Source organism: Lissotriton helveticus, chromosome 3_1 (assembly GCF_964261635.1).
Source record: "Lissotriton helveticus chromosome 3_1, aLisHel1.1, whole genome shotgun sequence".
NCBI lineage: Eukaryota > Metazoa > Chordata > Amphibia > Caudata > Salamandridae > Lissotriton > Lissotriton helveticus.
The window spans coordinates 1,875,120,019-1,875,143,949 of record NC_136061.1 but is presented as its reverse complement, the minus strand read 5'-3'; the positions used below and the strand labels follow the sequence as shown (position 1 = coordinate 1,875,143,949).

Sequence of the window (23,931 nt, the reverse complement as noted above, 5' to 3'; positions counted from 1 at the left end):
AAATCATGTGGGGGTTGCTCCAGCTCCTGTAAAGCCTGGGAGGCACAGAGCTGACCCAGGCTCTGGCTCAACTGCAGAGCCAGGCTTCAAGTGGCGACTCTCCCTTGTCTCATCATCCGACAGATGAGGTGAAGTCGAGGCATGCTTCAGCTTCTCCTTGTGGGACATCTACTAACACGAATGGCTAGACGACTTGGAATACGATGATGACCTCCAGCTCAGAGTCTTCTCCCAAGGCCTTCCGAGATTGGTACCTCAATCGTTACGGCGTCGCACGTAGAGCCGCCATAAGATTGAGAGGGAGCGCAGCTGTCAGAGCACGTCTTCAGGCCATGGTCCCGCTCAAGGCACCAGAGGGTATTTAAGATGCAGTGTAGGTGACAAGCGCTGCCGGGCTTGAAGACTGCCTTCTTTGATGACATTCTGCCACTCCAGGAGGTAAGCCTAAAAAAAGAGGACTTCAACAAAACATTTAAAAAACTAGCCAAAAAGTGGCGAAGCGGTAGCTTTTCCTAGATCTGCCCTGGTTGACACAAAGAAAATAACCGATGTCAGCACATCTGGGTGCCGCCAATATAAGCACTGCGGACGTCATTTCCAGTGAGGATGATGCCAAAAAGAGCCGGAAAATGCCAAGCAGAGCTGGACGACGGCACCTACAGCACGTACTGCTCATGGAATATTTTCGGATCCAGTCTGAAGCATGAGAATAAATCAAAGATATTGAATGTGCAGCTATAAATCAATCAGATTTATGCATTCCACCCATCACTTTTTTCTATCCATTCGTGGTTCTGTGCTTACGGTCACTAGAACCAGCCTATACCAGGATTATAAGCCCGTAATAGGGCTAATCCGGTCCTGGGTTGCCAGTGTGCCAGTTCAGGGCGGATATGGCCTGGCAAAATGAGCTGGACTGCTTCCAATTGAGCAGAATTAAAACTGGTTTGCATATGGTTGGGTCCAAACGTAGTTGGCATGCTGTGCAAAATAACGCTTGACTGGAAAGCTGCCTTGAGTAACAACCAGAGGCTAAGAATAATTTAAACATTCCATCCATCACTTTGTATACATTCTATTGATGTGGCATTCCCCAGCAACCAGCGGTTTGGCTAACTTGAAGCGAAGTCTTTGCATTTTTTAAAAATCTTGAGAACAAATCCACATGTGGTGTTCACCTCCTGAAGACCTGGCCTAGTATCTACGTGTTTGATCTACTCATGGGATGATCTGTTTTGCCTACTTTGTCTAGTTCGGTTTTCCACTCCAAGTACATGAATTGATCCTCGTGTTATGTTCCTTCGCAGTGCCCATGTCCTTGTCTCCTATGCTAGGATGGTTAGCACGTGTGATCAGACCTTATCATTTGTTCAGGTAGAACATCGCTGTAATACTGTCCATTTATATCTAGAAGACCTTCCCCTTCAGTTCTGACTGGAAGGCCTTGAGGGATAGGGACACTGTCTTTAGTTCCAGGATGTTTTTGTTTCAGTGCACACTCAGGCACCAAATGACCTTGATGTTCAGTTTGTTCATGCACGCTCCCAACCCTGTGTGGAATGCATCTTTTGTAACGGAAACCATGGATGTGGGTATTCTGAAAGGTCTTCATACTGGGTTGTTCTTGCTGCTCCACCACTGCATTTCCTTAAGTACTCGGTTATACCACTAGATGTTGCTAACTCCTTGTTTCTTGTGACCATTTTTTCCTGGACCGTTTTCATTGGGAGTCCAGCGTTGTGCGAGGGGTATGCATGACTCCATCATGAACATGAATGTCCCAACTGTTCTTACCGTCAGAGCTTGCCCCTTCTGGTGGAGATTAACTTCTTGAGTTACTGCTTTGAACCGCCTGTGTAGAGGGAAGACTCCGTTACGAATCCTTTCCCGTACTTTGGAAGAGTTTTCCATGTTGGAGAAACAGTTTATCCAGCATTTTCTTGAACTTTGGGTCATCTCTTCACTACTGATATGATTTTGCCATAATAAGTCACTTGTTGCACAAGTTACTACTTGTGTAACTATTTATCTGTAAGAGACATTAGTTTGTGATAGACTCCTTAACTTAGAATATCCCCAGGCATCAGACTGGATCCGGAAAGTTTTGCTAGCAGTACACCTGCGAGTCCGTCGCTGGTGCCAAGATGACGTCACGGAGACTACTTAGGCGCTATCCATGCATGCTGACGTCAGATCTATACACGACTTTCCGCGCCAGGAACGCAGAGCCAAGCAAGAAACTGACCACTGGTGCCATGAAACTAGGGCCCTGAAAGGGATGTCCTTAACCCTAGTAATCAGTTTGCAGAACGGGGAGGATGGGTGGGTCGGTAAGGAATCTATCACTAACTAATGTCTCTTACAGATATATCGTTATACAAGTAGTAACTTGTACATCTGAAAGACACACGTTAGTGATATATTCCTTACCTTAGAATAGATAACCCAGCAATACCAACCCCGGTGGTGGGTCTGCAAATAAGATTATGCCAGAAAGTCACGGGGAACAGAACGGCCAAAGAAGCAGTCTCTCCGGACTTTGCGGTCAAGGCAGTAATGCTTGGTAAACGTGTGCAGCTAGGCAGACGTAGCTGCCTGACAAATGTCCTGCAAGGGAACGCCGCGTCCCAAGGCAGTAGGTGCTGCAGTTGCCCTGGTGGAATGGGCACGCAGCCCCACAGAAGGCTTCTTCTTAGCCAATGAGTAACAGGCCTTGATGCAGAGAATGACCCACTGAGAGATATTCCGTTTGTGCACGGCCCGACCTTTTTTTGGCGCCCACGTAGCCAACAAAGAGCTGGTCATCCACTTAGAACTGTTGTGTGCGGCTCAGGTAGAAGGAGAGTGCACGTTTCGGGTCCAGATGGTGGAGCCTCTTCCTCTTTTGAAGGATGCAGAGGCGGAAGGAAGGTGGGCAAAGTGGTGGTCTGCCCGATGTGGAAGGGAGTGACAACCTTTGGCAAGAAAGAAGGACTGGTCTTCAGAACCTCCTTGTCCGGAAGAACAGAAAGAGCCTGGAGCTCACTCACTCTTCTGGCAGAGGTGATAGCTACCAGGAAAGCTGTCCTGAGAGTGAGAAGGCGTAAAGGACAGTTATGAAGGGCTCGAAGGGAGAGCTCATCAGATATGTCAAGACAAGGTTTAAGTCCTATTGTGGCATGATGAACGGCACGGGAGGAAACGTGTGCGTAATGCCTTTCAGAAAACGGTTAACAAACGGGGACTTAAAAAGGGAAGGGTGATCAGGAAGCCGTAAAAAGGCAGAGATGGCCGAAAGATAACCTTGGATAGTGCCAAGAGCAGAGCCCTGCTGGGCCAAAGAAGGAACAGAAGGACTTCTGAAAGAGGGGCAGAAGGGGATCCACAGACTTCGCTGTGCACCATGCCACAAACTTGTTCCACCTGCAGGCGTATGCGGTTTTAGTGGAGGGACACCTGGCTGCCAGAATGACATCACAGACCTCGGGAGGAAGATCAAAAGCTATCAACTGTCGCCGCTCAATCTCCACGCATGGAGGTAGAGGCCTGACAGATTCGGGTGGAGGACTGTCCCCAGCTGCTGCGACAGAAGATCCTCCCAAAGAAGCAGTCGGATCGGGGATCGATCGCCATGCTGAGTAGCTCGGGATACCAGTATCTTCGTACCCAATCCAGACCCACAAGAATGACTTGGGCCCGGTCTCACCCGATGTTCAGCACTCTGAGCAGAACTGGTATAGGCGGAAAGACGTACAATAGACCGCAACTGCACTCACGACGAAAAGCGTCGCCGAGTGAGTGCCGCCTTGGAAATTCCAACACGCAGTACTGATGACATTGCACGTTCTCTTCGGTGGCAAATCTATCTAACCAAGGCTCTCCCCAATGCAGCAAGAGACATTACACCACGTCAGAGTTCAGATGCCATTCGTGGTCCATCAAGCACCGGCGGCTGAGTTAGTCCGCCCTGGCGTTCAGAGAACGTGCCAGGTGTTGAACCACCAAGGAAATGCCTTGATGTTCCAGCCATGTTCAGAGGCGCAGATCCTCCAGACATAGGGTCCAGGACCCCACCTCGCCCTGTTTGTTGCAGTACCACATGGCGATTGTGTTGTCCGTGAACACCTGACTCTGCCGGAGACCAGAGGCCTCTGATCTCCCAAGTGGCCACCCCATCCCAGGAGGGACGCATCCGTTACCACTGTGTGCTCCAGTTGGGGGAAGGGAGAGGGATCTGCCACTGACCCAATTGCGATTTGTGAGCCACCACTGCAATTGTCATGCAGTGCCCTCCGAGATCTGGACGTGATCTGACAGGTTCCCACTGGAATTTCAAGTCCCACTGTAGAGCCCCGCATGTGCCATCTGGCATGTTGCACTAGCAGGATGCAGGAGGCCATCAGGCCCAGGAGCCGGAGGGTCATCCTGACTGACCGTCCTGCAGCGTGTTCCTTTTCAATCTGCAGATTGAAAAGGAACACACTGCAGGATGGTCCACACCAGGGAAGAAGAATTGAGGTCAAAAAGACCAGAAGGAAAAGATGGTTTACAGACCCGTCCTGCGCCGAAAGGTATTGACTCAATAAGATTGAAGCTGACACATTGGATTATATGAGACTCTGAAGCCCATTGATAAAGGCAGGAGAATTTAATTATCCAGTTTTTCTTCTAATTTATATGAACGAAGAACCCAAGCAAATATTCAAGAACCCAATTGAAGCAGTTTCTACACCCAGTCTAATAAGATGTTTTAATTTGAAAGTATAGTCCTGAAGAAGGTGACGATCATCTGAACACTGAAACGCCGCGTAGACAGAACTTTTTTAACAATTTTTAATTTTATTGGAATCGATTTATTTTTATTATATGAAAATGTATATGTTTGTAATGATGTGTTATGTGCAATGAATTCATGCTTTTTAGCAAATAAAATAGATAACGAATAGACTCTAAATGTCCAGGTTTTTTCTGTTTTAATTGTTATTAATGTTTTGAAATACAGAATTCCTTTTTGGTAACCTACTTTAGACCGACTAAATAAAAAATAGAATGGTAAATATCTCACATTAAGAACTGTAAGAGGCACTTCGCCTCATTTTCTACAAAAGCAGGGAAAGGGAGCTCTTTAATCTTTGTAGTATTATACACCCCTCCCTTTTCCAGTTGAAAAAGGGTACCTCCTTGTTTTTAACTAAGGCATAGTGAGTCTCTCTCAGTTTTCCCCTTACTTTGAGTGTCTGTGGTTGAAATTCAGAGCAGGAGTCACAGCCCCCACTGAGTAGTACTTGGGCAGACAAGTTTCAGACTTGATGGGTTTCTTTTGTGCAAACTTTGTGGCAGTTAGGGCAGAACCTGAATAGCGTGTGCTGCAGCATTCTTAGGCTACGTGGTCGTGGGCCTTGTGGTCTGCTAGGGTTGACTAACCAAGACCTCTTCAAAGTAAAAGAAGTGCTCTTCAATATCAGATGGAGTTTCATCTATTTTCTCTGAACCTTCTTCTATTTTCCCAACTCCTACTGACCATCCAGGAGCTACCCTCCACTGCCTACAGACACATTCGCAGAAATAGGAATCTGAAGATTGCAGCCACACAATGGAACTTTCTGGGAATTCGAGATGGGAAAACAACGAATAATGCATAGCATGTGAATGCGAAAAGAGTAATAAGGCAAAACTGTAGGTACCATTTCCATAGGGAAAAAATGCATTATTTGCAGGTCTGAAAAGCATGTGAAAAGCTCCAAAAGAAGCAGATAGTCCGTGTGTGGCTAATTTTAGGTTTCTTTACTAATTAATAAAGTATCACTAGAGCAAATATTTATTTTGGGGCAGCATCCTCCTTAGGTTTGAACAAGATGTATAGAAACCTAGGGCCAAGCGAAATTAACAGCAAATCAGGTTGACAAGACATGAAATTAAAACATTGATATTTCAATTATAGGATCTGTTTTTTCTAGTTCACTGGTATAAACAATTGTCCATACTTATATTTTATTTTTTCGTCCATGTCTTGAGGCGGTTCTTCAATAATGAAGGTTACTAGATTTTCCAAGCATTCCGCCTTTAGAAGATATTCCACAAGTTTGCGATTCTGGGCTTTACATTCCTGTAAAACATCTTCCTCATCCATTAACTCCTTCAGCGTCACATCCTCTCTTTCTAAAAGTGTGTCAATATGAGATGAGGAGTGAAGATCAAATTTCCAAAACATACTGTCTGCCCAAAAAAAAAAAAGAGAAAAAAACTGTCAATATAGAGCAATGAAACTAAAACAAACTTATTTTGAAGCAAACAAATATAAATCGGTATGCATCTTGAAAGCAGACAAACAACGTTGCTAACCAAAAAGTGGAGTAAAAGAATATTTTGAGATTTATAAAATTCAAAAAAGTCCACTTGACCAAGTACTAAATTTCAAGAAATTATCTGCAAAGTATTATTGAACAAATTCGCACCATATACGAAATTAAAACTGTTACTCAAGAAACAGCCTCTACATGTATTTTTATTGAACTGGATTTAATGTTTAAGAGGCACAAGGTTTGATAACAAAAATACCCATTAAGGCTTTAGCAAAAAAATGGGTAATTTAAATGGAACTTGAATTAAACTGACATTTGCTTATGGGCAGGGTTAACAATTCTAGCTAAATCAAATGCAGCACACTGTCAAACTACACACAGCGCTATTGATTTCTTAGTCAAAAGTAGACATTATGAGAACGTAGTACACAAAACAAGACAAAAATGAAAATGAAGCATACTACTGCAAACATGTTACGGATATTTCAGAAATCGCTCTCCCAGGCAAGGTGATATTACGGTTTCTCGCTCAACATTGCAGATGAAAGTGAATTACTCCATCAATTTTCAACAGGAGCCAGGGTCCCTTGGAATAAGGAAAGACAACACCTTGAGATGTGCCGAAAGGGAATCTCTGGCAACCTTGAAGAAAATCTTTCCCGCAAGGATTTAAAAAACTGACAAACAGATGGTTATGATAAAATAGAATTTTGTATTCTGCTTATATTGCATACACCATTTTGACTAGAGGGCAACAAGCCTGCATGATGACAATGAACAACATTAATGCATTTAACCTAGAATTCGGATTGCCTCTGAGAATGTACACAATCGCTTTTTCACTGCTTGCAAACCTAGTGGAGAAATAAACCAACACCAGCATAACACCGCTCTACAAGAAAAGTCTATAAACGAAATGAAATGCAATAGACTTAGACCACTTACCTGGTCAGTCCAACTGCCCTCCCCCTGCACTGCTCCACCATGAACCCTGAGCTCTCAGTTGTGGTAAGTGTTCGAGGCCCTCCTCCACCCGCAGGCTCCTGCTTGCACCTCATACCTGGTGGTCCAGTGGGAGAGCACTGTGCTATTCTGCTGTTCCACCTCTCTTGGCTTTTTCTGTGCCCAGTTTTCTCTTTTTGCTCTTTCTGCTCTATTTTCCCTCTGTTACTCTTTCTTTTGCCCCCTTCTCCCTCTCGACCCTCTTGTGCTCCCTGTCGCCTCTGCACCCATGGCCCCTCACCTCTCCAGCATTTCCTTCCGGCTCCTGCCTCCCATCTGACTGCCACCCCCCCCCCCCCAACCCCTACTTAATGGCAGGCATGCCAAAGGCAAACCCGTCTGTGCCTGTCCACGACCTGACCACGACCAGTGCCTGGGACTCAGGTCCTCCGATCCACCTCAGCTAAGACTCTAGCACCCTCCACGCACTAAACTCCGGACGCAGCAATAACTGCCAGCTTTTGACACAGCAACACCAAAGGCCTGATCTCCTGTCGACACTGCCGCATGGATCTTCACCAACATCCAGACCCCACCAGCACCCCCCAGCCCAAAGGAAATCACCGCCCACAAACCACTCAATTGCATCCTCCTCAATGTGCGCTCCCTACACAAGCACGCCATAGAACTCTGGGACCTCAACACCCATGCGCTTGTCACTTCCCTCACAGAAACTTGGTCAAACGCCAACTCTGCATCTTGACAGACACCGTCATTCTCGACAGATACAAGATCCTGCAAAAAGACCACCCCACACCCCACAGGAGGCATCACCCTCGTCCACAAAAGCATCCTAAGCATGACAATGCCAGGATGGCACAATGACCCTCATGGAGTATCTCCACTTCCAGATCCAGACCAACGCAAAATTACTCTGCAGAACCCTCATCTACAAGCCGCCCAGCCCCTGCACTCCTTTCACCAACTCCACTGCCGACCTCAGCGCAACCCACGCCCTTGCTTCCACAGACTACATCCTACCCTGAGACTTAAACTTCCACCTGGACAACCACGATGACCCAACCACCACCACCCTCATCGAGATCCTCGCCAACTGAGGACTGAAGCAACTTGTCACCACCCCCACGCACACAGCAGGACACACTCGACCTAATCTTGGCAGAAGGAACGACCTAATCTTGGCAGAAGGAACCAGTCTCTTACAGCCACACCACAGCACTCCTCTGGACACTACACCACTGCATCCACTTATTCGGAAAACAGACCGTACACAAGCACATCCACCCACCTTCCCCATAGAAGCTGGAACAAAGTCACCAAAGACCAGCTCACCTATGCCATCATCAGCACCCCACAGTGGTCAATGCCAGACGCTAACACCGCGGGACGCAACCTCCAACGGTGGATCACGAACTGCGCAGACTCTACACCCTCAAGAAAACCACAAAACGACACATCAAGAATGAAAGCTGGTTCTCCCCCTGCACTCCAAAAATCCAAGCGCTCCTGCCACCGACTCGAGTAACAACAAAACCCCAGACACATGCACCGCCTACAGAGCAGCCAACACAGCACCCTGCCAACTCATTAAATCCACAAAAAAAGATAATCCTTCAAGACCTAATCTGCACCAACTTCCACAACTCCAAAGAACTCTTCTCCATCATCACAGCGAAACAGACATCCCACCCTCCCAAGACCTCAAAAACACAGTGTGCATATTCTTTCACCTCAAGATGATCTACAACAACTTTGACAACCAAGACCTCTGCACCGCTCCAGCTCTCCCCTGCCACGCCACCCAACAGACCCTGCTCACATGGACTCCACTCAACAGAAGACACCTTAAAGACCATGAACAGGATCCACTCCGGAGCACCCTCAGAAACCTGCCCATCCTACATCTTCCATAGAGCCGCCATGACCAACGCACCCGAACTACGCTGGACGATCAACTGCTCCCTCGAAACCGCCACATTCCCCGACTGGAAACACGCTGAAGTCAACCCTCTCCAGAAGAAATCCTCCACAGACCAGACCTCAAGAACTATAGGCCCATCTCCCTGCTTCCTTTCACAGCTAAAGTCATCGAAAAGGCCGTCAACACCCAGCTAGCAAACTTCATCAAAGTCAACAACGTCCTGGACATATCCCAAGCCAGATTCCACAGCAACCACATCACCAAGACCACCCTACTCATCGCCACGGACTACACCCCCTCCCCGACCAGGGCCACACTACAGCCCTCATCGACCTGGACCTCTCGGCGCCTTAGACAGTCTGCCACTGGATACTAACCACAGACTCCACTACGCCGGCATCCGCAGAAAGGCCTTTGACTGGCTATGCTCATTCCTTACAGACAGAACCCAGCGAGCCAGACTCCCGCCCTACCTCTGAAACCAACAGAGAACAGATGTGGAGTGCCATGGGATCCTCTTCAACGCTCTTTGCCAGAAACTACTACGCAAATTGCAGACAGTCCAGAATGTTGCAGACAGACTGATCCTAGACATCACTTGTCACAACCACGTCAGCCAACACCTCCAAGATCTCCAGTGGCACCCGATTGACGGAATAACCTTCAAGCTACTCACCCACGCCTCTCCTTCCACGCACCCAAGAGACATCTCTGTTCTGCTGACCTCTCTGGTAATCATCCCACAGATCTACAAGACCAGATCAGGAGGAAAGTCCTTCTCCTACTTCACAGTCTAGGCCTGGAACGACCTCCACCTCTGGCAAATCCCTACACTGCTACAGTGTAGGAAGGATCTCAAGACCTGGCTCATCAGATGACCCCAGCACTCAACTGAGCCATACCCCCTCTTGCCCAGCACCTTGAGGCCCTTGTGGGTGAGTAGCTGTGCTTCACCAACCACTGATTGATTGAATAGAGGTGCAATAAAGCATTAACGTAGTCTGCTTCAATTTTCAAGTTATATCCTGGTGAATTTTATTCATTTGAAAGGTACACTTCACTATTCTAGCATATTACAGAAAAGATTATTGCGTGTGAAAAAAACCTGATTTTGAACCTAAAACAAAATTAGGTAATTAGATTAAATAGCAAAGAACAGAAACTCACCCCACTACATCACTAGTGGTCAAACAGCTGAAAATGTTGCAAGCGACACTATTCACTATTGTATTTAGTGGTTACAAAATGGTGAAAATGTAGCATAAATTTACAAGTGTATGCTACTTGTGTTTGCCGCTTTCCCTAATGATTCTGTAGACCGACAACACAAACATGGAAGTAAGGTACTTTCTCAAATGTCAACGAATGACAAACATTGCTTCTTACGGAGCACTTTTTTTTGCTAACCAGCAAATCAATCTGTAATATCACACTAGTTTCATAGTTGTAAGAAAAGCAATTTTAATTTAACTGCACCCAGAAGACGGAAAACCCCTCCTCCCCCAAAATCCACCAGGACAGCTTCAACAATTCCCCAATTTAGTAAAAAGTATATGACTCACCTCTTTAGACATCAGTACATTACAATGCATTACCATCCATAACATAGCTACCACTCGTTGACTTAATGCTCGTCTTTGTTCCCGTACAGTTAACCACTGCCTTTTGGATAGGTTTCTGCTATACAAATACCTTATACATACAATTGTAGCTAAAACATTTTCTTTGAAATCAAACATTATGGTACAGTAACATTTAAATTGCCAACTTTTCCATTTATATAAACTCAAGCAGGCAAGAGGTAATGGTGGGTTCCTTTTGTTAAAAAAAATATCCAAAAAGTGCCAATTCGCGTGGCAAACTCGATTTCTCAGCAAGAACAAATGTGGTCTATCTTTCTTAACAAGAGACAGGGAATGGTGTTCTAGGCCTTTCTCTTTGCATAAAGACAACCTCGGACCATGCACATTTAAGGAATTTATACACTGCTTCATCAGGTCATGTAGGATTTAGCCAGTAAACAGTCTTTATAACGCTATATTTACCTTTATGACAGTCTTTATCATGAAGCTACGTACAATGGTATAAGTTTTTAACTTTACCACAGGCTAGTTGACCATGCAGGTAAGTAGGTTTATTTATTTAATATAAAAAATCTGCAACAAAAAAAAGTATAGGTGCAGGCAGATGTAAAGGGAGGTGAGGGTAAATTTTCTATTTAGCGAGGCACAGGGAGGTAAGGTTACAATTAGCGCTCATGGAAGAGACTAGGTAAAGGGAAATAAATCTTAAAAGGTCTTTTCCTTTACTCAAATCAATTTGTAGCTCATTGCATGTCTTAGGAGCGCCATCAGATTGTCCTAATACATTTGGCACACATCCACACAAAGGTGCTTTAACAGCATGGTGATTTTTGCTCGTTAAATTAATACACAAATTATATGTAAATGTAAATGTGCTGGATTTGTAAAGCGCACGGCTGCCCGTGAGTGTCCCGGCGCTTGCTTAGGGAACCCGTTCTGGTATTCCCCTGTGAGAAACCCCGGCAGGGTGTCCACAAGGTGAAAGCCAGGCATCCCGCCGCGAGGGGCCGTAGTGGAGATTAAGCAAGCTATTGCCCAGAGTCGCAGAGTGTGACCCCGTGAGTTGAGTAGGCACCAGAGCGAGAATTGTCGAGTCCGTGGAATTTTTGAGCCCGAGACCCGCCGAGGCGGGGAATCGAACCCTGGTCCACGGTCGATCTCAGCTTCCGGGTCTGCCGCCTCTAACCACTGAGCCACGCTTCTCCACCACCACCACCACCACCATCCGCCTTAATAATTTTCTAGTTTTAATAGTTTTCTCTATTTCGACTTTGCTCCCTTCTCAGTTTCCATATAGACTTAGTTAACACTAGACTATTTACACTTTCAGATAAAATCTCACTTTCATTCTCAACCATGAGCTCAAAACCTGTAGTGCCTTTAGCAGTACAAGTTTACTCCATTGTCAACAATTACCATGTCGAAAGTCCTTCCTGCAACACTGTTGGAATAATGTTCCGGCCACCTCTCGAATTCCATAATTCTCTAGCGTAAGAGCCCAAAGGGTTTACTGCAAGGAGGGTTGTGGATGATGTTTGGGCACACTTTGTTCCCTGCAGCAAATGGACAGCTCACATTGTTTGAGGTGCGATAGAACTCACACAAGATGGATCAAGTATTTTTCTTACTGTGAAATTATTCCAATAGGCAGGCTGCATTGCAAAGAGGGGATGGTTTTCTTCCTTTGAATTGGATCAGAATTGGGCAGATAACGGTCTCTGTAGCAGATGGCAAGGTGCCCGAGAACCAGGGAGGGATTGGTGGGAAGATGTGGGGGTTTGTCAAACAGACCCACTGATCATTTTGGCAGTAGCATTTCAGAGTGACATTTCCGATTGTGAAGTAGCTGTAGTAAAGTTAAGCTTTTTCCCTGCCCCAAACTCATGATGAGCAACTTAACTCACTAGAGAAATGTACATTGAAATTAGCAATGAAAAGAGGTGGAAAACTCACTGGAGCCTGCAGCCTCTAGCACATTTAGGTGTCCATGGTCCTAGTGACGTTACCATCCACAGGACAGTTGTCCACTCTGAGAACAAGTACCAATAAAAAATAAAAACATGATCAACTTTCTACATGATATCATGATTTTTTTATTGATCAAATTCACTTGAAAACGTTCGAGATTTAAGCACTTTGGGATACACAAGAACACCAAACTTTCCTGCTTTGTGAATATTGACAGCGGTACAAAAGGGGGTGGTGATGGACGGAGCATCTGAACCAATCAAACACTCACACTCAGTCAAAAGATCTGGGTTTAATCCATCACCATTCTTTAGCCCACTCTGCCACCCCAGTTCAGACATGGCCATATGCAAATCAGTCTGACCCTGTGCCTCATGGGAACAGTCCAGCCCGAACTGCCAAGCCATGCCTTCCCTGGACCGGAAACAAGCTTCCTAGGACCGGTTTCTGGCATTTCAGCACTCTTCAGCCAGGCTTGCTTGACTGGGTGTGAGTGTTTGATTGGTTCAGATGCTCCGTCCATCACCACCCCCTTTTGTATCGCTTTGTTCGCCATAAGTTGGCAGGGTATGCTCAGACGTGAGTCCCTTGCTCACTTTGCCACTAGATTCAAGCAAGCCGGATGATGACCTTTTAACAAGATATGGGTCACAATGCTGTTGGCAACTACCCAGTGACAGATTTTAAATAAATGACCTCAATGTGGAGTAATACTTTGTTTTTTCTTGGACAGACTCCTCCAGGATTATAGAATGTGCCCAATTTATTTGGTTCTTTCCACCATTTCTTTTCTGGTTTTTATTTCGATCACCTTTTTGGTACCACCTGCAAACTGAGCAATCATTGCACTTGCTTTAATGAACCAGTAAGCTGCATACAAATGCATGGTCAAAACATTTTGTATAAATTGATTTGGTCATATCTCATCTGTTGACGTTTTTGCACCGTACAATAAATTATTTTTTGGGTATTGTATAATTCATGAATTATGATCTTGAATGCTACCTACTAAGACACTGTTGCATGTTAATGCTAGTTCCAACACATCAATGTACTGACCGTCTTCACCCTGTGTCCACTTGCGCCGAGGGGTTACACTGGTCAAGTAAATTACCCAAGCTCATCTGTGGTGAGTCAGCCATGATGGTCTGATGTTTGCAAATAATCTTACATGTGAAGAATTAATCTTACTCCACCTTTGCAGTACCATAAGCAAAATCAGGTCTTAACATCCCCAAGTTGCTAGAGAACATGGATTTGCCAAACATTCTTGAGGAGGATGCATTTGTAAACGTGCATTGCATGATTACATTCACAATATCAACATCTGTCAAACTGTTAGAAGTGGCACCAGCAAGAAAAAAGGATTTGTGATCTGAAACTTGGAACACTTCCTTTGTGATGGGTATTTTTCCACCACCGTCCAACAGAGAGGACAAAGAAAAATTTTAATCTGATTTGGCAGTAACATTTCTTTACAAAGACTAAAGCCCAGTTTATTAAACAGCTGCAGCGGTCTGCTGTTTTTTGCATTTCAGCATGGCCATCCTTTTTATTAACCAAAAGTCTACGAAATAGTAGTTCAAGTTCAAAGACTTTATTCGAATTGAATTGACAATTCATAAAAGTGTACAAATAAAAACACAATTAAAATTCCATCTTTTCCAAATCAAGATTAAACATTGTTAAAGATAGATTTTTTTAAATTAGTAAAAAAAAGTTGAGATAAAACAGTGCAATCAATTAAATACATAGTAGTTAAAAATAGCTCAATTATCTCTTACTATCCCATGACCATGGTCCTTCTTACTCTTAAAATTGTATTCAAGTAGAGGCTCACTGTGCTGATGGTAATGCAATCATCTAAAGACCTGAGTTTATTATAGGCATCTCTTGATTTCCTTAGGCCCCAGGTTAACAGGAGGGGTTTTAAAATTTGTCGTCTAGAATAGCTATATAAAGTGCAAAAAAGAGTACAGTGTATATTTGATTGGAATGATTTGTCATCACAAGGACACCGCCTTTTTACTCTCAACCAGTCGTTACAGTTCGGAAATGATACAAGTCTGTAAAAGGTTTCCAGGCGGAAGTATGTCAGGAGCCTACGATGCTGTAGGGGAAGATCTATCACAAGATACAACTGAGGGCCCCTCTGAGATGTCACATTGTCGTGGCTGATGAGTTTTTTTTATTCCTTTCACCCTTCCACCTTTGCAATTCCAAGTGATCCAACAAGGTCTTTTTGAACATGGATCGCGAGAGCTGTTACAATGAGGCTGGGTCGGTAAAGTATTCTGGATGACCAATCTCACTGACAAAATTCTTGATATAGCTAAGCCATTTAATATTTTTCATCCCGTGACAACTTAAGCAATCCTCAATAATAGACCTATTCAGTTCTGTGGCAGGGTTGGTCCAGACATTATGCCAAAGTAAGACCGAGGCTAATTTTATAGTATCCGTGATGTGTAAAAGATCAGCTTCGGCATGTAAAACATATATAGGAGTGCTCTTCGGTGTGGCTGTTATAAATCGCAGGAACCTATTCTCGATTCGCTGTATCGCCTCCACTTGCTGCCAGCCCCAAATGCCCGCCCCATAAGTCCCAATAGCCACACATTTCGATTTAAATATTTGGAGGAGCTCCCTGACCGGCCTATTCCCTATTTTTTTTGCAAAGCACATAAGCGCACCAGTAGCTCTATTAAGTGCCAGGGCCCTTGCATTCACCGCAGGCTTCCACGTGCCTGCCTATCAAAATGAACCCCCAAATAACAAAAGATGTCGGCTAGCTCCACCCTCCTTTCATCTAGAGTAACTAGACATGGTGATCTTTGCTTGTTAGGGCCGCATGACATGGTAAACGTCTTCGTGACATTTACACGTAACCCCTTATTCTTCATGAAGTAGGTAAAGGTCTGTACGGCTTTCTGGAGACCCACCTTTGTCTGCGAGAGGATTGCCGCATCATCAGCGTAGAGTAAAATGGGGATGGGTTTGCCTTTGATTACAGGATAATCGTAATACCGTTGTGTTAAGCAAGCTCCCACCCCATTAATATAGAGGTTAAATAGCAGGGGAGCCAATATGCAGCCTGCCTTACCCCTCTATTAATCCTAAAGAGCTCAGTGCATTCCCCCCTCTGGCCGTATCTTACTCGTGCTCCCGCCTCGGCGTAAAGTTCTCTAATATACTCTATTATTTTATTGTCCAGCCCAATGTCCCTCAAAGTCTGCCAGAGATTATCGTGCAAAACGCAATCAAATGCAGAGCTAAGGTCTACAAATGTCACATATAGGTTGTTTTTTTTGCATGTTTATATTTAGAGATAGTTAGGGATAGATTTAAGCCCTGCTCAATTGTCCCCCGTCCTCCCCTGAACCCATACTGAAAAGGTGATGGCACTTCCCGTCCCTCAAGCCAATCCTGTATGCGAACAAGAATGACCCTGCCTGACATCTTCATAAAGCCATCTAACAATGAAATGGGCCGATAGCAGGCAGGATGATTCCTGTCCCCCTTTTTGTGAATCGGGACCAGGATTGCCTCCTTTCATGTTGGGATCATACCTCGATTGCCCATACAGTTCAGGACTCTAGTAAGTAGAGGAGCCCACAGATCTGGATGCATTTTGAACACGTCAATAGGGACAGAGTCTGGTTCTGGTGCTTTAGAGGCCGAGCTTTCCCCCAAAGCTTTATAGACCTCCTCTAGTTTGAAGTGAATATCTAAGGGGAATGGGCAATCTGCAACCTCCCTAGTTAATGTTTCCGGACAAGGTACAGGTAGAACCGGTGTGTTATAAAGGGCTTGAAAATGACACCCACTCCTGGGCCGTAATGGCGTTATCTAAACGAGGGCCATGGTCATCTTGGTAAAAGGGAGCGTTCACAGCCTTCCAAAAGGCGACGGTATCCTTTTGTATAGCTGCTGCGTGAAGAGCTTCCCAAGCTTCAGCTTTTATGTCTTTCTTTCTTTTAGCCAGGGCGACGTGGTAGTTGCGCCTTGCCATTTGTACCTGTGCTCTGTCTAGCGGGGTAGCATGCATTACTTGTTTGACTTCGCTCAGTGCCCTTGTGCAATTTGAATCAAACCACCCAGGTGTTCTCTTAACTGTATTGCGCGGGTTTCTGGTCAAAAGGTGTTTAATTGAACAACAGATTTTATTGAAGGAGTCCAAAACATGTTCTTCGTTCTCTTCTAGCGTCAAACCGGTATTAATTTCCTTTTGGGAAATGGTCACTAATTTTTTTAGGAAGCTCTCTGGTATTACCTTAACCTATTTAATGCAAAATCCGTTACGCTGACCTAAGATGGGATTAAGGTCATAATTGCGTTCAATATTAAGGGGCGGCGCATCCAGATTTAGCTTAAAGGTAACTGAGATAGGGTAATGATCACTAATACCACTTATGAGTGTCTCCCATTTAGTGACTAGTGGGGCGTAGCGAGATTAAAGTAAAGTGAAATCAATAATTGATTTTGCCCCTCTTCCATTAAAGGTGGGTGGAAATGTTTTTGGCACGGAACAAGCCTCATTAATAAATACCATGGAATAATCCACCAATAAGTTGTTTAGCATGTCCCCTAATTTTGTATGGGCAAAATGGCTTGACGCCCCTAAGTTTTCATCTTCCCATCCACACACACCCTGTAGACTCCTTGGACATAAAGCGCAATTAAAGTCCCCTACCCACATAAGAGCCAAATCGCCCGGACAGCTGTCTTCATCCTCTTAAGAGTGCCTGACAGTTTTTTAATTACAGTTTCCACATGTACTTTCGGGACGTTGTTGTAGAAATTAATTATAGCTAAATTTTTAAGAGATCCCCATGTTACCACTAATATTTGATAATATGGGCAATCCAAAAAGCTCCCGTGAACAGTAGGACCTGAATAAATCGACACATATATAGACAACCCTCCCTTGTGTCTACCCATTTTGCTACGAACTGCTGGCGTAAAGAAGGTTTTATATCCCATCAAATGGGATTGCTCACTAGCCCATGTCTCCTGCAGAGCTATAATGGAGTAGGTCATTGTTAGTAATCGCCAATCTGCGTCTTTAATTTTTGAAGCAAGGCCCTCTATATTCCACGATATTATACTACCGGGAATTTCTGTATTAATTGGGCATGTTGCATCAGTAGATATCACAGGGGCCGATAAAACACTGGGAGTTATCCCTGGAAGATTAGCCAACTGGGGGAGCGATGTTATTTCTTCCCCAGGTACTTGGGTTTCAAGCTGAGGGACTATCTCAGGGCAGGGTTCCTGTATACTAATATGTACAGGAACCAGGTTATATTTTTGGGTACTCAAATTATCTTTATTGACTTTAGTCTTAAGAATTGGGGACGTGTTAGCAGGGGGCCCCAACCGTCATTCACAGTCGTCCAAGCCTGAAAAGGCTTCAAATCTGTTAGCGACTTCAAGGGGGGTAAATGGCAACAAATGCTCCATTCCCCTAGTCCCTTGCGAATGGTCCAGCCCACCGAAATTATTACCATGTTCCCTGTAAGGTACAGTATTCCACCCAAAAACATTGTTTGCCATCATAAAGTTGGAAGCATGCGACATATATTGATTGTTAGATATTGTAGGTGGATTATTCAGTGAGCCAGAAGGGGCGCCTAAGCGCATTATAGGAGTTACCTGGGATCTTGGGCAGAAGTGGGTCAGATCGCAGGGAACAATGGTTGTACTGGCACTTCCTAGCCTCCAGTTTAGGATGTCTCTGACCACACCTGGATCTCTGAAATTTATGACGATTAAATCGCCCACAATGTCTTTCTCTCGGCTCCCCAACCAGGAGAGTCGTCGCACATGGACAATCTCGCCATTGATATTGCATGGGAGCGGTCTATGTTGGCTAAGCCAATGCATAGTTTTGTTTTTTAATTGACTAAAGCCTTCCCTCCTGTCGTCTTCTAAAGTGGGAACACCCGTAAGTACAACCACATAGGGGACCGCGTCTGGTGGTAATTCAACTTGGCGGCCCCTATGGTTTACTACTCTATCTGGATTCGCCATCCCCCTTATCTCCTGTTTATTTCTGGTAGTGGCTGTATTAGCCCCCTTCAGCGGTTCCTTAGAAGTGTGTGGGCCGGGTTGATAGGCTGCTTTAGGTAAATTTGCCCCTTGATGTTTACGGCTCACAGGGTTGCTAGATGGATTTAGGTCCTTTTGGATAGCAGGGGTAGAGGTTGGGGCTGCGGCTGGCTTTGCAGTATCTTTCGATAATCCTGCTTTGTTGATAATAGCCATTTCCAAGCCCTCCAGCCGTTGCTCCAGCCTCTTGAGCCTCTCCAGTATGGGAGATGCAAATGACTTAAGTAGATGTTCAATGCTGTCAAGAGAGACAGCGGACGACTGTTCGTTGGACATGGAATTTCTGGTAGATAGTGAGCCAGGACTAAGTGCAGTCGATATAGGGCTATTTATAGAAGGTATTATTTCGAGCGGGACCTCTTGGGCTGAATCAGTAATTAACGTAGTCTTTGTGGTAAGTGCAGGTGTAACACTAGCCTTTTTGCCCTTGCCAAAGTCAGTATGGCTAATCTTACCTTTTTGTGGAGCACCACCCACTCTCCGTCTCTTGTTTGGTGGCGGTCCAAAGACTTTGGGAACCTCCCGCTTTTCGACTTTCTTTTTGGAATCACCCACTGCTACTCGAGGAGTATCGGATATACCTTCTATACCCGTATTAATAGCACTGGGGATTAATATATTATTTGTACCCACACTATTAAGGACAGCCGATGAGCGGGGCGTATCTCGCAGAAGCATTGGAATACCCTGCGTAGATAACGGATCCTCGTTTTCAGGAGTCAGACCTATTCCCAATGGATTCAACTGGGGTGATGATATCAAAGGGGATCTGGATTTAATAGATTCGATAGAGCGACGGCGCTCTGCCCTACGCTCAGCCAATAGGGATTCCCTTTCCATGTCAGGGGCAGGTTTTATAAAATAGTTATCCAGGGTACCTTTGCTATTTCCCCCTACGTCAGCCAACACGAATTGTTCAGGGGTGGCAGCCATAGAAAAAAACAAATAGGGTAATATAGCAGAGTTAGATGATATTTGTTAGTTACTTAGCTCTACCATAAAACAGGCTATAATAGTAGCAGTGCAATCCCCAGGTCAGTGACCCCCCCGCACCGTTACTCAGCGAGTGAAATGGCTCTAAGGGGCAACAAGGGTGGGACCCCTATAGGTGTCAGCAGGGTACAATAAACTTTGTGGATTGTGGCAATAAAAGGACAATTCCTAAGTGAAGTTGGGATATAAGCACATTGGAAGGATGTGCAATATAAAATACAGCAACACTTTGCTTTTTGAATTGGAGGCGACAGGCATCAGGCGGTGGCGGAAGTGAACGTAAGAGAATGGGCCCAGCCCAGCCCCCTTCAGCCACCGAACGGCCACAAAACGGCCTGCCCTTTGCCCGGGCTTCGCCCGGCGCTGCCCGCGCGCTCCTGCGACGCGGGAGATGAGGCAGTGATTTAAGCGCCTCCTGGTGCGATTGATCCGGGTGCGGCTTCCGGCCGCAAAGGCTGCTGATCGTGGTAGTCCCCCCGGCCCCTCCTCCGCACTGCGGCCGCACGGAGATGGAGTTTGAGTGCGGCAGCGGGAGGCGGGCTGGCTCGGCGGAACAGGCAGCGGGTCCGTGAAGGCTCCCAAATGCGGCCCCACAAGTTCGCACAAGGACGCCAACAGACAGGTCAGTTTAGGCGAGATCCCTGCTCCCCCGGAGATGAGGCAGTGATTTAAGCGCCTCCAGGCGCGATTGATCCGGGTGCGGCTTCCGGCCACAAAGGCTGCTGGTCGTGGTAGTCCCCCCGGCCCCTCCTCCGCACTGCGGCCGCACGGAGATGGAGTTTGAGTGCGGGAGGCAGGCTGGCTCGGCGGAACAGGCAGCGGGTCCGTGAAGGCTCCCAAATGCGGCACCACAAGTTCACACAAGGACGCCAACAGACAGGTCAGTTTAGGCGAGATCCCGATTTTACGAAATAGTAAATCTGAATATATAAATGATGACTGTGCACTTTAACCGCATGTCTGATAAAACCTCTGCCCTGGGTTCTTTTTTCAATATAAAGAGAGCAGGTACTGTTTGAAATTTACCAACACACCATAGGTACTGACTTTGTGCTGAACTGTGTGGGGTATAAAACTAACAATACTTTAAATCAATTACTGAGCATGCTGCTTCCTGAAACAGCAGGGTGACTTTCTAAAATGTACCGTCCTCAAATACCTCATGGAGCAGACATCTACGATCAGTTGAAGTGTGCCATCTTTCTAGGGAATTAGAAAGTCTATTGCACGTGCTCCTTTGCTCAGCTCTGTGCGCTTCCTACATTGCTATCCTCAGCTATTCATTAAATGGAGCAAGTCTTAGTTTAGTTTTTGGGCTTTGTGCACTAATATATTAATAAGCTCAGTGGAGTACCTATATCCATAGGAGTATTTCCCTACTCCGGTCTGAATTCCTACATATATTAGGATTTTCTTTAAAGTGTTTTATAAACATGACCCAAGAGTATCAGAGCACTGTAAACAAGATTAACAGAATCAGAGACCTGGAACATAGAAACGCATAACAAAACTTAAGATATGGTATGCTCTAAAAGAACTATTATTAAACATCCACGATTCAGTTATGAATAAAGCACAACGAAAATTCTCCAAGCTTGCTTTCCTCCAAAAGTTGAAAAGAAATTGCTTTTGAGAAGTTTTGTTTTAACAGTCAAAAGAGAAGTGTGAAGAGTACTAAAGAACGCATCAATAGAAACCGTATCAAACCATTCACTTGTTGTAGCATTCAACAAAAAGTGCTTTGTGGTGAACGAAGCCATTGTTGTGAGATAGAAAGCATACTTCCTTGGGAACTTTTCACCCTAGATACGGAATTGCCTTAACTACCTCTTGTGTACTGTTGAGGCAGTCTGAACGTGCTGCTGCTATGTGCTTGATATGGTGGTGTCTGCACTGGTGAGCAAGTGCATGAAAGCGAGACTGTGTTTGGACACTTAATGCACCCACTGACTAGACAGATTCAGCATACTTTTGCCAGTACTTGTTCCCCATCATATGTTAGTGCTGCACTTCAGGATAAAACCTAGAAATCCTGAGCCACAAATGTAAAGCTACATACAAACTGATATTTGTCTGCCTATATGAGGCATCTAGTACACTCAAAGTAGTGTTGGCCTCTTGCAATGCTTAAAAACATATGGGCGCATTTACTTACATCAGTCAGGAGTCTGCAGTGCATGACGTTTGGCAAAGTGTCAATTTAGGAGAGATCTCATTGCTATCGGGAAACATCCTCAACAACGACTCTGGAACAACGAGCTCCGTTGTCACGAAAGCCGAACGACGACTTGTACGAACAACGACTTAGCCTGAACCTTCAGGCGAAGACGGTCTAGTGTTCGTGCAAGTCGTTGTTCGGAGGAGCTTCAAAACAGGAACAGGTAAGAGGGGTTCGTTTCTAGGAGTTTGGGGGACATGTTAGTTTTTAGGGGATGTATTTGTATAAAGAAAAAAAGTGAGTGAGGGGCTATGGACTGATGAGGGGCGCCGACCTAAATACAAATACAAAGTGAAGGTAAACGAAAATCTAAATGCTAATTTAAAAAAATGTCAGGGATTGTTTTAATAAATTCAGTATTGCGTTCTTTTCAAATATTTTTACAATCAGTTTCGTCGCAGTAGATCTCTCACACAAGGTTCAGCTGCGTAAGCAGGAATTTTCAGATGGTGCTGATGTTCTCTCCCATGACTCGCAGCAGATTTACGGACCATACTTTATTTCTACGGGTTTTTAACAAGAATCATTTCAGGAAAGCTTCGCTTCCCACATCCTTATCTGCTTCTTGATCATTAACGCATTAAATGAACTCTGAAGGCAAAGTTTCACAGGGAGTATTACCGATCACAGGACAGATTATTTTTCATTTTAGAAGTGTTTGGTGTGGTTCGTAAAAGCACTTGTTCACCAGTATTTCACTCCATAGCCAACGTAGTCGCTCTATGCAAACATTTACTTACCAAAAATAAAACTTTAGGGAGGGACATGAGGGTGAAGCTTGTGTCCGCGTTTTTAACTTTTTAATAAATAATCTGATTTAATGTGCTTCAATATTTCTGACATCTGGAAGAAGTGGTTAGCTACTCTGCGCTTGCAGCGTGCTCTTCTTATTTAAGTTTATCTGCACGAGAGGCTGTGGAATTTGCCTACACATATTTGTGATTAAAGAAATGTATTGCTTTCACCTGGCAAGGCTGCAGCAGCTTGACCGCGCGCGCCTCTGGGAACTCAATCGAGGATTCGGTCGGTATGATTGATGGATTCTTTTGAGTGCGTTGAGTGTAGTGGTTAAACGTGGAGTTCGTGGTTCAGTAAGTCGTGGATAAATAGTGGTTTGGCATAGGTCGTTGTTTAGCCTTCGTGGTTCAGGCACTCATGATTTAGTAGGTAGTTGTTTAGTCATACAACCGCTTGCGCTACCACACAATAGGAACGGTGAATGGAATTATTTGAATCTCCACAATTCCAGAGACATTTATTAAGAAACCTACATTTCAGATTACCAGTACTTCAGTCTGGTAAGCCCCTGTGAGGAAATGGGGTGTAGTGGCAGTTGTGGCCCTGTGCTGGAACAGGTAGTCAGCCAACTGACCCTTTGAGTCTCTTGCTTCGGCTGGGCTTTGGAGAAGACTTCTCCACGAGCAGGACACAGGAGGCAAAGTTCCTCTCCTTTGTTAGCCACCAGGTTCAACAGGTGCAGACCACGCCAGTGCAGCCTCTTCGCCAGTTCCATGGTACAGCAGGTCAGTCCTCCCAGTCCAGATGAGGTTCTAGATGCTAGAGGTACTTATTTATGCTCTGAAAATGCCGTTAGGATAGTCACTGTCAGTAGCTCATGGCCTACCATGTCCCTCCCTCCTCGGAAGTGTAGTATCTGGCTATCCCAAGCGACACTAATCTGCCCACTCTCGACTTCGAGAACACCTCTCTCCGCTTTGACAAAAGGTTTCCACTTTCCTTCCCAGGCACCACCTAGTCTACATATACAATGGGGCTTCCCCTCTCAAAGTGTTCTCCCATTTGCCCTTTGAAGGTAGCTGCAGTTTTGAAGCTCACCTTGTCGGCCAATACCTCGAGGAGGGAGGTACCGCCTCTGCACTGCAGGCCCCTAAT

The 23,931-nt window shown here is 45.2% G+C and overlaps 1 protein-coding gene across 10 annotated transcripts in view; it reads right to left on the bottom strand.

Annotated features, from left to right (window-relative positions):
- The window catches only part of PPP6R3 (protein phosphatase 6 regulatory subunit 3), a 1,896,334-nt gene that overhangs the window by 1,643,944 nt on the left and 228,459 nt on the right, over window positions 1–23,931 (bottom strand). For all 10 annotated transcript variants that reach the window (XM_078682862.1, XM_078682861.1, XM_078682859.1 and 7 more), the window contains one exon: window positions 5,964–6,195. In XM_078682862.1, coding sequence (XP_078538988.1) covers window positions 5,964–6,190 — 227 coding nt within the window. In that variant the 5' untranslated portion in view covers window positions 6,191–6,195. The remainder of the gene's footprint in view (window positions 1–5,963; window positions 6,196–23,931) is intronic.